Source organism: Amphiura filiformis, chromosome 6 (assembly GCF_039555335.1).
Source record: "Amphiura filiformis chromosome 6, Afil_fr2py, whole genome shotgun sequence".
Taxonomy (NCBI): Eukaryota; Metazoa; Echinodermata; class Ophiuroidea; order Amphilepidida; family Amphiuridae; genus Amphiura; species Amphiura filiformis.
In genome coordinates, this window is record NC_092633.1 from 16,153,119 (window position 1) to 16,169,604 (window position 16,486).

General features: G+C 36.2%; 1 protein-coding gene across 1 annotated transcript; it reads right to left on the minus strand.

Moving 5' to 3' along the window:
• Nucleotides 1-1,140: 1,140 nt before the first annotated feature.
• On the minus strand, nt 1,141-16,479 carry LOC140155063 (lysosomal dipeptide transporter MFSD1-like). The gene is made up of 16 exons (XM_072177749.1): nt 16,129-16,479; nt 14,055-14,107; nt 12,467-12,579; nt 11,914-11,956; nt 11,318-11,385; nt 10,033-10,141; nt 9,253-9,349; nt 7,383-7,481; nt 6,834-6,945; nt 5,650-5,706; nt 5,247-5,403; nt 4,401-4,498; nt 3,942-4,054; nt 2,986-3,103; nt 2,160-2,268; nt 1,141-1,529 (listed from the first exon to the last, which is right to left on the minus strand). The coding sequence occupies exons 1-16, from the start codon at nt 16,340-16,342 to the stop codon at nt 1,470-1,472; spliced, it is 1,620 nt and encodes a 539-aa protein (XP_072033850.1). The 5' UTR covers nt 16,343-16,479; the 3' UTR covers nt 1,141-1,469.
• Between the last annotated feature and the right edge of the window lie 7 nt (nt 16,480-16,486).

Genomic DNA, 16,486 nt, shown 5'->3' on the forward strand with positions numbered 1-16,486 from the left:
GAAAAATATGAGCTTTCTTCTGATACCAAAATCTCAGTTTTGTTGCAGAAAAGTAGGGGATGAGGCTGCCCATCGGATCAAGGACCTTAAAGTGCATATATTCAAACTAATTTCAAAACAGTAAAGGAAACTCAAGCAACCTGTAATATTTGATAAATTGAGAAATCAAAAATATGAGAACTGCTAAAGATCAAACCACAGCACTCACTTCCAGTCAAGGGCCAATCCAACTCTACCAAACAATACTGAAGTGGATTGCCAGTAAATCTTTACTCCTGTCATTTCAAGAAAATTGTGACAGTAATTTTTTCAAAGAAAAATGGCAAAAAAGAATATTGTGTCTTATTCCGTTACTGGGAAATTATTAGGAGTACATGCACACTACCACAAACATTGTACACATTTTAGAATAAAAGCCATAATGATGCTGTATTTAAAGGAGTATTTTGTGATTCTAGCATCCTAATTTTATGGTATGTTTTAGTAGATATCTACGAAAAAAGCTTATCCCCAAAATTTCAGTTGATTCCAATTTTGCCTTTGCGACCTATGCATGATTATAAGTATTACATAGGCTCCATAGGCCATCAATGCCCATCATGTTGTAATTTTGTTCAAATAACAGAACATAAATACAATTTGAAGATATTTTTTCCAAGGGAATGAATCTGCCAGCAATTTTTGCACACTAACATTATGCAGCCACAGATTTTTTGATGGTATAAAAATCTAAACCTATTTTTTATGCAGCTGTCAAAGGCAATCTTGACCCTACCCTCCTCAAGACTTCACCATGACATTGGTGAAAATGCGTCTAATCTTTAACTTACTGGACAAAACCATAGGGTGAATCTTGACCCAATGAGTTTTCAGATGCTGTGAATCTTCAACCAAACATATGATTGCAAAAGTGAATCTTTGCCTAATCTTTATCCTCATGTGGATTGTTTATATGCTTTTACATAGAACCAGCATTCACAGATCAGGTGAATCTTGACCTAATAATTTTTTTCTTGTGGTGAATCTTGAACTAATATTTTTGGACAGAAGGTGAATCTTTGCCTAAAAATAATTTTTGAAGGGTGAATCAAGGTGAACCCCTTGAGGAGGGTAGGTTCAAGACTCCCTTTGATGGCTGCATTAGACAAGTGAAGGATGAGGCATTGGATCATGAAATGCCCCATTAAAATGAAGTTTAAGATAATCAAAACAAGAATCTGAAGGGATTTTACACAAATTAGCATTTTAACCACATATATTTGAGGAAATCAGTCTTGATTTCTTATGAATTATTTTACGTGAATCTTACAGCTAAATGACCGACCAACTCTGAACATGACATACTTTAGGACATTTGTTCAATAATTGTGCAAATATACCATATTAAATAAAACCTGATATTAAAAAATAAAGTACATATTTGATACTATAATCCCCTTTTCACCCTGAGATGCTGTACAAAACTATCGCTACTGCAACACTCCATGTCTGGCAAGAGCTTTGGTATTTACATTGTAGGTATCAGGAAGCTGTGAAGATAACAATGACAGAATATTTGAATGAGTGTGAAAGGTATCCAACAGTTTTCTGATAAATATCAGATAAGCTACTAAATTTGCCGCTGTAGTTTAAAGTCAAAATCGATCGTTGCCAGTAATGCCAGGTCAGCTGGTTCATGCTATCTGTGTTCAGAATCACAATACGATCAAAATGATCACAACACAAAGCCAATGGGTTGTTAAAAGGTGTGCAAACCAAGCGTGACCAGTAACTAAGTTACGATGTATTCACTATGATGGCAAATACACCCTACATTTTAAAGAGACTGGAGGTTTTATGAATATTATCCCTATTTTGAAAAGAGCAGCAGTCATGAATGTGTGATTGAAAGAAACATTTCAGGTAGTTTTGTCAGAATTCCTAGTGTTATGGGGAATGATTGGACAGCTGGTAATACACTGCCAGCAAGTCACGGCAGAATGGTTCAGTTCAATAACCATGATTATTTCTGCAAATACTTTTCTTGTCAGCAATCATTTTTGTTGATATTGCATAAAAATATGATTACACAAATATGAAATTAATCACATAGCAAGAATTGCTAGAGTACCCAACAAAAACAGTTTCAATGTTCCCTTAAATACAGTAAAAACACATACCTTGGCCCCTAGTCTTGAAAGATATCTATTTCTCAGATGAAACGGAGATTGTGGTCTGATATATGCTCCAGAAGGACCGGCACCACCTTTCACTGGGGTAGAGAGTGGCCTGTATAAAAATAAAATATTAATCAATTAGTTTTTAAAGATTACTAATGGTCATGATCAGCATTCAAAATAATTGGTTCACCAAATGGGCTTAACCTAGTAAATCATAAGACAAATCAAGGATATGTTTTAGAATCTCTACCATTTTTTACATTCACAGTGTATGTGTATGGGTCATTCATAAAAGACACCATTAACAATCTACAGTGGTAGGGTATTCCAAAGGAAATCCCAAATCAAAATAAGAAAAACACTAGAGATAAAAATTCCCTTCAAAAGGGAAAGTCAATTTTCAGCAAAACATTCATGGATGGCTACCCCACTGGGCACCGAGGGCCTGTGGTTTGAGAACGGACTGAATCAAACAGCTCAGTTTCTCTTCATCTTCTCTCCTTATTTTCTAGAGTTAATGAGCACAGTCTTAATTTAGCACACTGGTAGATACCATAATCATTGATTATCAGTTACCGACTATCAATTATTCTCCCCCAACTCAATCAATGGTTAATATTGTCATCTACCAGCATTCTAATTCCTTAACTCCTTAGAAGACTTGTTTGTTTTCAAAAAAGTCCCCCCGAGATACAATTAAGGCTTCAAGTTTTCCTTGTATGTATGGTAACACACATATCCACCCAGACAAACAATATACTGAATAGTAATGTACAATGAAATCACATACAAGTCAAACACACATGCCATCAAGTATCCAACTTACTTTTGTACTTGTATTTCTCCTTCTTTCTTGAGTTTTTCTCTTTGGCTTGTAGAGAGATTTAAGAAGCCTCCTCTGGATGCATCCACTAGATATAACAACACACCGCAAATCAAGGCCACTAGCAGAAAGAAATAATAAACACAAACTTTTAAAAACTACAATAATCTATTTACCAAGGAAGCAATGGTTTCATTTAAAATACTTCGGATATATAAAGCATCCAGGTATTGTATCTTAACATTTATTCACAGCTAAGTTGAACTCAAGGATTATGATTGAGCTATGTTTCATCTGACAGAACAGAATAATATTTTTAATTTAAAACATTGTTTCACATCCGGAGTAGGCTGAATATGGTACCAGAAGTAATAATGATAACAAGCTCAGGACAATCACACTATTTATTATTAATCGATAACATATACTCACTGTGCCCCCCCCCATTTTGTTTTGGATGCTTGAATAGCACACAGTTGTTGTCTTGTATAGAGGTCACAGAGACCACTTGCCTAATTGTAGCATGTCTTTTCCAAACTTGAATTTGAAATAATGTGTGCACAACACATGCGGGAAGAAATTACACTTCGTCCCTATCCTATTGTCATCATTCCAGGATCCCACGATGGATCATTAGGGATAGACAATGAGCTTTAGTGCAAAGTATCTGTGTTGAGCAGAGCAACAGCGGGATTTGTTTAGCGGAAAGTAATTGTGATAACAGCTATTTCTTCTGAGCCTTGACAAGTAGTAACCCAACTCTGATTGATATGTATAATAAAACTGTCCTTTTGAGTGCTTGTCCAAATGCTGACTGACCAAGTTAATGACTATGAGTTTCTAGCATACCTCTCTTTACTTTACATAAAATCCAGAGGTAGCAAATTCATCTTCTCCCGCCGTGGTTAAACAGGCCTCATTATTAGCTAAATAAGTTTCAAGTATATTCAATCACTTACCACACAGACATGCCATAAAAAAGACTTCTAACATAAGATAACCATATTTATCAGCTATCAGCCCTGCAACTTGTGAAACGACAGCTAGCCCAAGGTTCTGAATAGATTGCATACTGTAACAAAAACCACAAAGATATAAAATAACTTTTAAGTTATTGAACCAATATCATGCTACCCATACATAATTTGCTTGTTAAAGTCCAGCGCAAGGTCTCGGTCACCCACCTTTGCACAGTATTTTTGTGGGAGCTGAGAGTATGTCAGACACACCAAATTGCATTCTGAATATGGGGAATGTCCTTCTGATATCAAATAATTTGGATTTTTTTAAACTTGCAGTATAATACAAAATTATTCAAAATTGACATTTTTGACATTAAACAGTCCTCGGAGCAAACTAGGCAGAGTTTATAAATCTAATGCTATGTACTTAAAAGTGTACGTAGCTGGGGTACTTACAATCCATATGCTGTACCTAGCTGATGTTCAGGCATAATGAAAGCTACAATGGGCCACAAAGCACACGCTAAGATTGAGTAGGCACATCCCATGAGAGACTGAAATCATAACAAAATCAATGTTCAGCAAGTAGATTAGTAGTAATTTCATGATGCGTAATATATATCCCCCCCCCCCACGGATTTGCTAGCTAGGTAAGTGTTGACCTCTAAATGACCTGTGACACATGAATCTTTGACATTTCCAATAAATTTGTGAATTCATACTCAAAATTTGATTCAATCTGAGTTACAATCAGCCAAGGGGGTTGAAGAGGAAATAGCTACCTAATGCTGGGTATACACTTTTCCTAAGCTGACCTCTAAATGGCCTTTGTCCTCATATACATGACCTTTGACATCATCAATAAATTCCTGAAGTCATACTCTACCTGAGACATAATTGTAGTATTAATCACCTAAAAGGTTGAAGTGGAAATAGCAAAGTAATGTAAGCTTGACATTTTTGTCTCATATACATACATACAAATGGGCCTCATTTCATAGTCTGTCACAAGCTTATTCGGCAGGGACACAAACTTGTTCGGCAGGGACAATTAAAACAACAACTCTGTTATAGCTAAGTTTTCAAGTATTATAAGCATTCAAGTGCAAATTCAGTTTGAGCCTAACATGCCCATATGCAAAGTTACAGGGTGGGTTTCACGTAACTAATTCATCACCTATTCTATTGTCGTCGTTCTTTCCTTTTTGCTTTATGATCACTCTTTTTTACTTGTAAGTGGTCATACAAATCATTGGCTATATCACATCAGGTCATATTTTACATATGAATGCTGTAACTTACCATGCTTACAAAAGGATTGAGGAATGTAAATGCTAACAGGCCATGGCTGGCAAGTGTGAGTATGACACCAAGGATTAGCCAGTAAACATTGCGTCCAAATCTATCCACCAAAAACCCAAATAAGGGCGATGCTCCAGCGGAGATGAAATATACCAAACTGTTGCATGAAAAATAAATGAGATGCAATTACTAAATTATAGTTTTCGGCAAGGTTCTTCAGCGGTCTGCCGATCAAACTGCATAACATCGCGTGACCCAGGTGTGACCTAGCTCTTTTTAAGCGATATCAGGAAGAGCAGTCCATAAACTCCCAGGATATTGTTTTGGTGTAAAGTATACCATCAACATACTTCTCAGAAACTTCTGAGGCTCTGGGACAATATGGAGTGGAGGTGTTACTTACCTATTAACAGCATTAGCTTCAGCAGGGCTGAATCCAAACTTATCTTCAAAAAATATTCTGTAAATGAAATTAAAATAATGTTAGCTAAGGATATTGAACACGACAAATAACATATACAATCAATATTGAAAAAATGATTCAGAGTAGTTAAAGCCACAGAATGAAACACCAGATTTGTAGTCTAAAACCTGCCATTTAGTCCTACTATGTATCCTATTGTATGGTGATTTGGGTGGCATAAGGGGAATCCAGACACTAACTGTGAGACTATCCATGTGTTCAAGGTGAAATTTACACCTACTCGGGTTACTTTCTTGCCAATTTTCTGGGAAATGAGGAATAGCAAGCTGTGGATTTAAATACAATTGGCTGTAGACACAATTGAAGCGTAAAATCTCGCAGGAGTAGCTAAGAAAACCTTGGTGTATTTTTTATTTGCACATGTAGTGTGGTATAAATTTGGTTCATGACAGGATATTATATATTATTGGCAGCTGCCTGGATGTCTGTAATTCACTTACAAAGAAGTAAATACCCAGCAAACACAAAAATGTTTTTTAAAACGTTAAAGACATGTTATAAACATGTTTTGGTTTTGGTTGAAACACATTTTAATGCGTTAACATTTAAATGTTGGGTTATATAAAGGTCATGCAAACATTTTCAAAACGTTTTATATGAAAAAAAATCTTATTGCAAAATGTTTTTGCAAACATTTTGGCTAAATATTTTGTAAACCATGCAGACGCGCTGGACACAAGTTGTTAATTGGTGATGAACAATGGTGAAACATGATTGCATCCTTTTCAACAACGAAAACAAGCTAAAGATGTCTAATTCACATGATTCTTTTATCATGTTCATTTGGAATGTTCGTTTGTCACTGCCACTCAACCTTACAAGAAGATTGCAGTGATTTCTCTGCTGATATCAGCAATAAAACTAAAGAGTAAAGCTGTAATGTTTAGCTGCTACCTCCAACATAAGAGAGTACATGTTTATGCATAAGTTCAACGCATGACAAATTGTATGCGCTCATGCCTAACGCGTACGCATAACCTTCCGTTCGCATATACGCAACTGGACTGTGGATTCATCACCAATTAACAATGCTTGGCTTCTGTACAAAGGTATACTGGTATAGGAAGAGTTGTTGACAAAATTTTCAATACAGGTCTACTTACATTCCCAGTCCTATGAATGGGAAGACTGCCACATAATATGCCACACATATGAAGAACATAAGCCACAGTGTCAGAGGGAAATCCTTGATATCTCGTAACTGGATCTTTTCACCTGACAAATACAGACAAATTTTCATCAAATCCTGCATTTCATAAGTCAAGTATACTGTGGTAATACTTGTAAGCTGAAGTGTACATTTATTATTTCACAGAGCATTTGGGTCAGATTTATTTGTGTATATTGTAATACATTGTTGACCATTTTTTTCCATGCCACCATGTTTCCAACATGCTTCAAGGTATCCATAATTACACCCGCGTGGAAAAAGGTAAAAAAAAGAAAAAGTTTCTACTGGTGCAGAATGGCGTCCTCTGATAATGATATCTTTTCTGTAACTCTTGTATTGCCTTCCATCTCTCTGTTCTTTTTTCTTTCTTCCTTTATTTCATTTCTATGGTCCTCTGCTATGTTATTTATTAAAGGGCACCTGCTATGTTATTTATTAATTTATATCTACTGTGTTTTCATTTGGGAGGACAGTATTGTACCTGTAGATCCAGCTTCACGTTTGAGAATCTTGGCAGCTCTACCGTCTAGGTATCCAAGATAGACACCACACAGAAGGGAGAAAATGGTAAAACCAGCACCTAAAAACAAACAAATAACATATATGTAAATATCAAAATCACTGCAAGTGGAAAAGCAAACCAAATTCATAATCGTCATCATAAAAAGATGAGAAGGTTTAATATACCGGGTGTCCCAAAAAAAGGTTACATGTAGATTTTTGACAAGAATCTAAGTTAATGTTAACAAATATAAATGTCGTTTTCATGACATAATCTACGTACCCTCTACTAGTACCCCTGTGAATGTCAAGTTCACAACCTACCTACTTAGCCCGCATTCCAGGCATTCCTGACCAAGCTCTTTACGTGACATAATGCAACACGAGGTTCATTATAGCACCGTCATAACCACCGTGCATTTGGCGGGGTACTTGAGTAGGCCCAGCCACAGCATGGCAGATGCAGTATTTTATTTTGATAAACAAAGAATAAATCTTGTTCAGTTTTATTTCTAGAGTTCTGTCAGAAATGTAAAAACAAACAGCAGCGATTTCATGTCAACAAAATCCAAGCAAGGCCTAAATACAAAAGATCGTTTTTAATTCCACTATGTTGATGACAGGAGATACAGCATGCAGAACTGCTTTCACCAAAACGTGCTCTTCTCTAATGACCATCTTCCTTTACTTTGTTACCTCCAAGAGTCAAGAAGCTCTAAAACTGATTTATTTTCAGTGTACAATATTAAATTTTTCAATATGTTTCTTCTGTGAAATAAGTTCAACAATGAAAAATATGAGAAACGTAAAAAGTAATGAAGAAGAAATTTGAAAACAAAGTTACTTTTGTTCCACTTTCGTTGTGCGATTTTTGATGGTTATCCACTCTTGCGCTCATAAGTTAAGTTGCTTTTAAGATACAGAATTGAAACTCAGCAAACAGTTACAAGAAGGATAAATAAATAATATCTGAAAAAATTACATTGTTTTGTTGTAGCATGACGAAATGCGGTTCATTTTCTACATGTAACCTTTTTATGGGACACCTTGTACCTGTATTACGACAGTCTAAGATGGGTTCCAGGGGTGCTAGACCCCATCAAACCATGCTACCTGATTCTGGATTCTCACAGGAAATTTTTTACCTCTCATCAACCAGGTAATTTGTTTCATCAAATCCTGGATCCACCCTTGCATAAATAGAAACAATTAAATACTACACTTATGTGACCAGCTAAACATTTATATACAGAGGATACAAATTGATTCGGTGTGACACAAAAAATGTGTTATGCAAAACATGCCAGTGTCCTAATGATCCTTTTAAAGCAGGTGCTGAAAACACATGGGTCTAAAATCCACCACTTTTCAAGGGTGCTGATGAAGTATTGAAATAGGAAATTACCTTAAACCACAATAAGCATTGAACATTGACTTGCTGTGCCACATGTGTGACATAATGAAAGACAGAATAACACATTGTAAAAATACATAACACACTGAGAGCAACCATAATGTTAAGCCCTAGGTAGTTCCTTGTAAAATGCAGGATTTAATTTGATTAAAATTTGTAATACTTATGATATTTTTATTTGAATTGAAGTGTTTAAGAATGAGAATAAATGTATTGTTTTTAGCGTTGCTGTAGTGCATCTATCATCTCATATAAAGCAGGCGACATCATTATTTTTTGGCGTAAAACCACTCGGCTTCGCCTCGTTGTTTTACTAAAAATAATGATGTCGCCCGTGTTATATGAGACGATAGATGCACTCCAGTGGCTAAAACCAATACCTTTATTCTCTAATTACGATTGGAATCAATGCGATCATCATCTGTGAACTACTTACCGACCCATAAGGCTATGCCCAATCTTTGATATGGTGGGAAAGCATCATTTGTTAAGTCGTAGATGGGTTTCATGATGTTCATGTTCAATGTACTACCCTGAAAAAGGAAAATATTTGGTAATTAATTTGAAAGCTAAACTCAAAATATTCTCAGTTCCCATACAATTGTTTACATAAGATAACTGATATTGACAAATCAGATCATCTGGAGGTCAAATTGCTATGATTTGACTGAAACTTTATGGAAAATATGCATGTCATGCATGATTAATTCCATCAGAACCAGGGGCCTTACCAGATTTAATTCAGGCGAGGCTACAGCACTATTGAGTTTTACTCACATCTGGTGACATCCCCAACACCTTCACACTTATTTCAAGCCTTTGCCAAATCACAGCCATTTTCTGAAATTGTCCACCTTTTATGTCAATGTAAGTCCCACAACAAATGATCATCACTTGAGTTCACTAGTTGTGATACTTTTGGAATGGCATCTATTTTATCAAGCTTAAACCAAATTAATACATGTATACAATACATAAATTTACACACACACACACACACAGACAGGATGTTCTTAACAAAAGTTTCATCACAATTTCTTTTTTTTTTGGGGGGGGGGGTTGGATAGGATTTGATGGTCTTTCTGTTGAATAATCCTCCAATATTAAGATGGATGATGTACCATACCAATAGTCAGTACAACAGAGTCACTTTAGTTTGATGAGCAAGACTTGATAATTAGATTTGATCAACAAACCTGACAAAGAAATTACCTACCACTCTTGAGAAACTGAGCTGGAGTCCAAACACCATGTTGAGTTCTTTCTCCTTGAACCAGACGACTGCATATGTATTCTGTGCTACAGCAAGGTTCTCACCTCCTAAACTGATGATAGAAGTCAAAATCATTTTAATGGAATTATAGTAAGTCACTGAAACATGTTATCATCACCAAAGAGAGATCAAGGGATGCTACCTGCCAGACTATTTTTGTATCTAGCCAGTGAGCATGTATACAATAATGGTTACCTTCAGTATAGCAGCATGAATTAAAATATTAAGGAGGTACTACACCCCTGTAGTAAATTTGTGACTATTTTGCATTTTTCTCAAAACATAATAACACACTGGTAACAAAAGTTATGTATATTATTGGGGCAAGGAATCCAATTACTACACTGAAATTTCAGTGACTCAAGACAAGTGGTTCAGTATATATGACAGGAAATGAGGTACATCCTAGCGGTACCTCATTTCTTATCATAAATAACAAACCGTTTGTCGTGGGACACTGAAATTCCAGTGTAGTAATTGGATTCCTTGCCCCTATAATATACATAACTTTTGTTACCAGTGTGTTTTTAGTTTTTGAGAAAAATGCAAAAATAGACACAAATTTATCGAGGGGTGTAGTACCCCCTTAACTTTTCTAACACAGATCTCAAATGACAGTGCATACCCTAAATATATGGACATAATCTGAACCTAGGACCTTAACTCTTTCCATGCGGGTGTCAACTGCAGACGACAAGTTTCATTTTTTCTTAATTCAAAAATTTCAGAATTGTAAATTTTCATGACCATATTTTGAATCAGCATGAATTGAATGAGTACAAACAAGCCTAGTACTGGTTCAAAGATAGCTCTTTGTATTTTGAGAAAATATCTCGAAACTTTTATGTTTATGTTGAAGCCTATGGCTAGCACACAGAGCATTAAGGTTACTGCTCTAGATACCACAATCTTCTAAATTAGTCTAGTTAGCTTAATCAAGGTACATGAGTGTGTGATAGTTACAAGTTTGAGCCTTACAGTTCTGTTCTCGCGCTTGAATTTCCCTAGGCAATAACTGCTAATTATCCCAATCAACCTGTATAACTCTTTGGGAGCTAATCCTGGTTGTGATGGTTATTCTACGTGTAGGCTGATTGGCGTTCTTCACAAATAAAAATAGCTGCGTCCCTGAATGGTAAATAGTTTATAAGGAGTGTATTGGGCAAGCGATCATCAACTTTCTGTAAAGCGCACTGACTTCATGTAATTGCACTGTTTTTGTACTTACCCAAACACAAATCTACCAGCAAGCATGATATTGTAACTGTTCAAACTGGCTCCTAAAGCAAAGATACACTGTAAAAATACAAAATGTAAAACAACTATTTAGTAAATGGGTTCTATCAGATACATGTATATATAATGAGCATGGCATGATTTAGGGTTGCTGTTGTTTATTTCTTGTGATTTCAATCACAGGCACTGGAAACTTGCTGGGTAGATTAAACCACTTGACATGTGATGTTATTCCCTGGCAATATGCACACAAATTATGGCAATTTCCATTTTTCTATGCCCTGCAGTGTGCGTACGCATCATAGTTTGCTCAGGGTACGTGCATTTTAAATAGCCCACCACATTTCATATAGTACAAGAAAGCCATTGAACAGTGTAGCGGTTCGTTCAAGGATATTGATAGACCAGTCCTTCACATTTGTTGATAAACAATGACGTCATTGTTAAGAGGAATTGAAGTCTGAATTTAACTTGTAACATGTGTAGATTAAACTCAAGACCTGAATTATTTCAGGTGTTCTCATCTATTTTGTGTTTTCAAAATAAACAACAACCATGGAAACTGAAGAATGTAATTCCCAAACATACCTGTCCCAGTACAATAAATATGCTGAAAATGACTGTCCCCAATCTGAAATATAAGAAAACACAGCAAATGTTCATCAGCTGATATAATTAGTGTAAAAACATTTATGTACAACATGTTACTGATGATTAGTGGGTTTTTAGCGGGTTCGCCATCGGACAAGTTTAGAACTGTCTAAACTTGTCCGACTGCAAACCTAAAAACCCACTAATTGTTATGAATTCCTGTCGTCAAAGCCTAACACAATCTGTTACTGATGTATTATATATCCAAAAGAAGTATCTCATTATCAATAAATGGAACTAGTTGTATTTCAGATCAAGATAATTTATAATTATACATATTACATGTATAACAAACTAAATTCCTTTATTTAGACATATACATACTAGTAATATTTTGACAAAAATAGTACTGTAGTTGTAAAGCGGCTCCAAATAGCGTTTGTAATTTTCATTTGTTATTTTGATGGACTTAAAAACTATTTGAATTTATACATGGCCATTATGTAAAACCATGCATCCTTAATAAAATATTTGAAGCATTTATTCTTACCTGATGCCAAACACTCTGTCAAGAAGAAAACCTCCAAAGAAGCAGAGAAGCACATTTGGCCAGGAGTAAAGGGAGTATAACAACATAAACTTGCTGGTGTCTACCTCCATCGCCTGGCATATAAAATCACAAGAAAGAGTTTATGGAATCAATGTACTATAGGGTGCTTGCACGAAAGGTTAAAAGGTTGATAAAAATGACCTGCAGTAGTGGAAGACAAACAAACTATTATCATCCTCTGTGAATCTTTGGCGCGTTATTCAAACCCATGCTTTGCAAGGAATATTAGCACTCTGTTGGTGATATTTCATTTTCACATGCTCCAACATCGTTGTTGTGACTCCAGGGCTAGTGACCCGTGGCGTACATGAAACCTCCCTATACATGTACAAACCAGAATCTGACATTAAATAAGAAATCCTTCCATTAGCACAATAGATTTCTAATACACTAATATTTAATTCAATTCTTTTTATATAACTCATACTGAGACTCTTTTCATTTGATTGGCCAGACAGACCAATTACTATTTATTATTTTTGTTGTTTGTAGCAAGACTATTGCACTTTGCATGAGTGCAATAGGTCATTTTCCATTGCACTCATGCATAACTACTATGGCAACGCTGACAAACGCGAGCATATAGTGCGCACAGTGATCACCTCGACTTACTAATTATAGGTGTGGCCGTTGCTTCCAAAAGAAAAATAGTTTATTTTTTAACTTATTTTTGTTTTCCTGCAACATTGGATACTCTGGAAATGTCTAAACTGTATACATGTAGTTTATGACTTGTTATACAATTAATCTACATATTATTTGGATCTATTCTTACGCTGAATTTTGGTATGTCATACTCATCCATTATTAATGAAAACTGATGGGTACCAATCATTTTGATACAGCTTGTAGCATAAATATTCACCTGTCCCCAAGAACATTATCAAATACGGTAGGATAGGTTTCGAAATGTTGAGTCTCCATAAATGTGAGTACTTTGTACATGTACATGTTTTATAGAACTTTTAGCTACAAATTGAACATTGTTATCCAACTGAACCTCTTCCAGAACCTTTAAGTATCATTATTTTAGTAAACTATGCTTCATTGAAGTAAGACATGCTTATTTTGCTCTGAGCTTATCTTGTTTGCTACTGAGTTCTATTTGAACTTGCCTTCAGTTTTTGACTTGAATTTGTTTTTAAACTACAGCATGTAGTTTTCTTCGTTCTTTTATATTTTGTTGTCTGTCCCTGAAGAAGAGCAGTTTATCTGCTCAAAGCGTCGGTTGTTTTTTGTCTGTTTGGTTTTGTTTGTCTGCTCCAGGTTACTTTATCCTTGTTGTTTTTGCAGGTTTAGCACTTTTGTGAGCCTTGGAACTGGTAATTTTTGGCTATCGAACTTTGCATACTTCCTATGCCTACATTTGCTGGTTTTGGCCCCCCCCCCTGCATATTGTCTAGTCTGTATTTTACTTGTTTCCCCACATCAAGTTGGTGTACCTTGCTTGTTTTCTTTTCTATCATTATTTTCTAGGTTTGTTCTTACATTTAATACTGAATAGGCCTATATATAGCCAAATACTTACATCTTTGATTTGGTTCTGCAAGGCACTAGGATTGTCATAGCAAAAGTAACTTCCTGTGAAAGGACAAAACAACATGAAGGATTTCATTTAATAAGACTCATTATATACATGTAGGGTTCCAATTCACTTCCAGTCCAGCTTTTTAGCACAAAATATTTGTCACTTACATGTAATATATTCTTTCAATATTGCTATTTAATGTCTTAGCATCATATCATGTATATATTCAGAGCATCTGCAACACTCAAATGTTTGAGAAATCTTAGGTGACCCAGCCTGAAACCTTCACAGCTGGTCAAAGGCCAGTAGATTATTGCACCTTATGTCTACCCCTGTTTTAGGCATGCAAGTTACATCCTTTGAAAAACTTGCATCAAATGATGTTCAATTTTAAAGTTTTAAGTGCAAAATTGGCTAATTTTATTCAATGTAAGTTACTGTACATTTGTATAACTGGAAGAGGATGCCCTGATAATTGGTGTCTGTGTCCAATATAATGTCCCAAACATGTTAATTTTCTGATGAGAGACTAGATCTGGTTAAGTTTGTACAGACCATGATGAAAACCTTGGAATCTCAGGCACAAAGTGCAGGCACGAAGTGCAGGCACGAAGTGCAGGCACAAAGTGCAGGCACAAAGTGCAGGCACAAAGTGCAGGCACAAAGTGCAGGCACAAAGTGCAGGCACAAAGTGCAGGCACAAAGTGCAGGCACAAAGTGCAGGCACAAAGTGCAGGCACAAAGTGCAGGCACAAAGTGCAGGCACAAAGTGCAGGCACAAAGTGCAGGCACAAAGTGCAGGCACAAAGTGCAGGCACAAAGTGCAGGCACAAAGTGCAGGCACAAAGTGCAGGCACAAAGTGCAGGCACAAAGTGCAGGCACAAAGTGCAGGCACAAAGTGCAGGCACAAAGTGCAGGCACAAAGTGCAGGCACAAAGTGCAGGCACAAAGTGCAGGCACAAAGTGCAGGCACAAAGTGCAGGCACAAAGTGCAGGCACAAAGTGCAGGCACAAAGTGCAGGCACAAAGTGCAGGCACAAAGTGCAGGCACAAAGTGCAGGCACAAAGTGCAGGCACAAAGTGCAAAGATAGTCACCCAGTCACTCTGTTTTGGGCTATCTAAAAGGGCATCAACAGCACTGAATGGTTACACCAGGCTACAGAAGTTGCACATTGTACAGTGAGTACACACAACATTTTCACACTTGCACAGGTACATTTCCTGACTACAATGAATATCTTATTCAAGGACATACTGTCTGTTGCATTTGTTGTTACATGTAGTTGATTTTCAACTTTCATTTCCTTGTCAAACTCAAAATGAGCATTTTTTATCTATGAAAGAATCCCTATATTCGTAAATAAAATAAAATAAATATGCCTTCATTGACACAAACGTGCTTGAAAATCCATGATACCCTAGCGTAAATTACAACAAAAATGAGCCTATATCAAGCCCTCTTAATACTACACAAAAGCTTTGGAGTTTAATCACCAGTTTTGCATCCAGCTCTTTTACATCAAAAATAGTGAGAAAAGCATGGAGTTTGGAACAAACTAAAGCTGGCTTGATAGAATAGTATCGGTATGTTCGTAGAACAAAAAATGTTTAACCTTTTTTTTAGCTTGGGTGGTCTAAAAGAAAAAAGCTGCTGAAAAAAGTAGCATGAGAACACGTACCCATTCTTTTTTTTTTTTTTCAATGGACCTTGGCTGCATTCTAATGGGTATGGTAATTCATTAGTAAACAGTGCTGTAGGCTACAGTGTAGCTGGGAATATGTAACTTTTTACATGTGAATTATTGAAACCCATGCACGCTCCGTTTCGGTACTGTTATAATTTGCAATTGCACGAGAGGTCATAAGGCTAACTGCTTCCAGAACATATGCAAATCAGTGCAGAGAACAATACAACAGATAAGATAAGAATTCAGAAAAGTCGCTTGACGTGATGTTGGCGATTGTCATGATTGTAAGTTGAATTAAAGTTCATTATTTAAATTTATGAGTTTACATGCTTATTGTTATGAATGTGATGGGAGTAAACAATCTGACGATGTGTGCCTACTTACCAAAACTAAGAAAGCAAATAAGAATGAGTACTAAAAATCTATGTAAAGTTCTATGTGGATTACAAGCTGCTGTGGCTCCACAACCAGTCAGTTCAATGTCTTCATTGTTCATGTCTTCCGAATTCTCATCCTCCTTATTCGCCTCAACTCGTTCGCTTAATAATGGGCGATTTTCATCGTCAGTACCAGCTTCATTGTCATTGAAACTGGCCATTATTGTTCACATATATTTACTGATGCTTTGTCACTGTAATTGTCGCATTCTTTTCGTCATAAATATGCATGTAGTTTTCTTATCGAACTGGGTCCATTTCACTAAAACCAGGAAGCAGCGTAGCAGACATCAGTGACTAGACTG

What these genes read in the sequence shown, in the direction of transcription:
- LOC140155063 (XM_072177749.1), bottom strand. Translation starts at nt 16,342, where the DNA reads ATGGCCAGTTTCAATGACAATGAAGCTGGTACTGACGATGAAAATCGC. An exon ending in CCATTCATAGGACTGGGAAT is followed by an intron (nt 5,707 to 6,833) that starts GTAAGTAGACCT and finishes TTTCATTTACAG; the next exon opens with AATATTTTTTGAAGATAAGT. An exon ending in GGAGAAATACAAGTACAAAA is followed by an intron (nt 2,269 to 2,985) that starts GTAAGTTGGATA and finishes ATTTTTATACAG; the next exon opens with GCCACTCTCTACCCCAGTGA.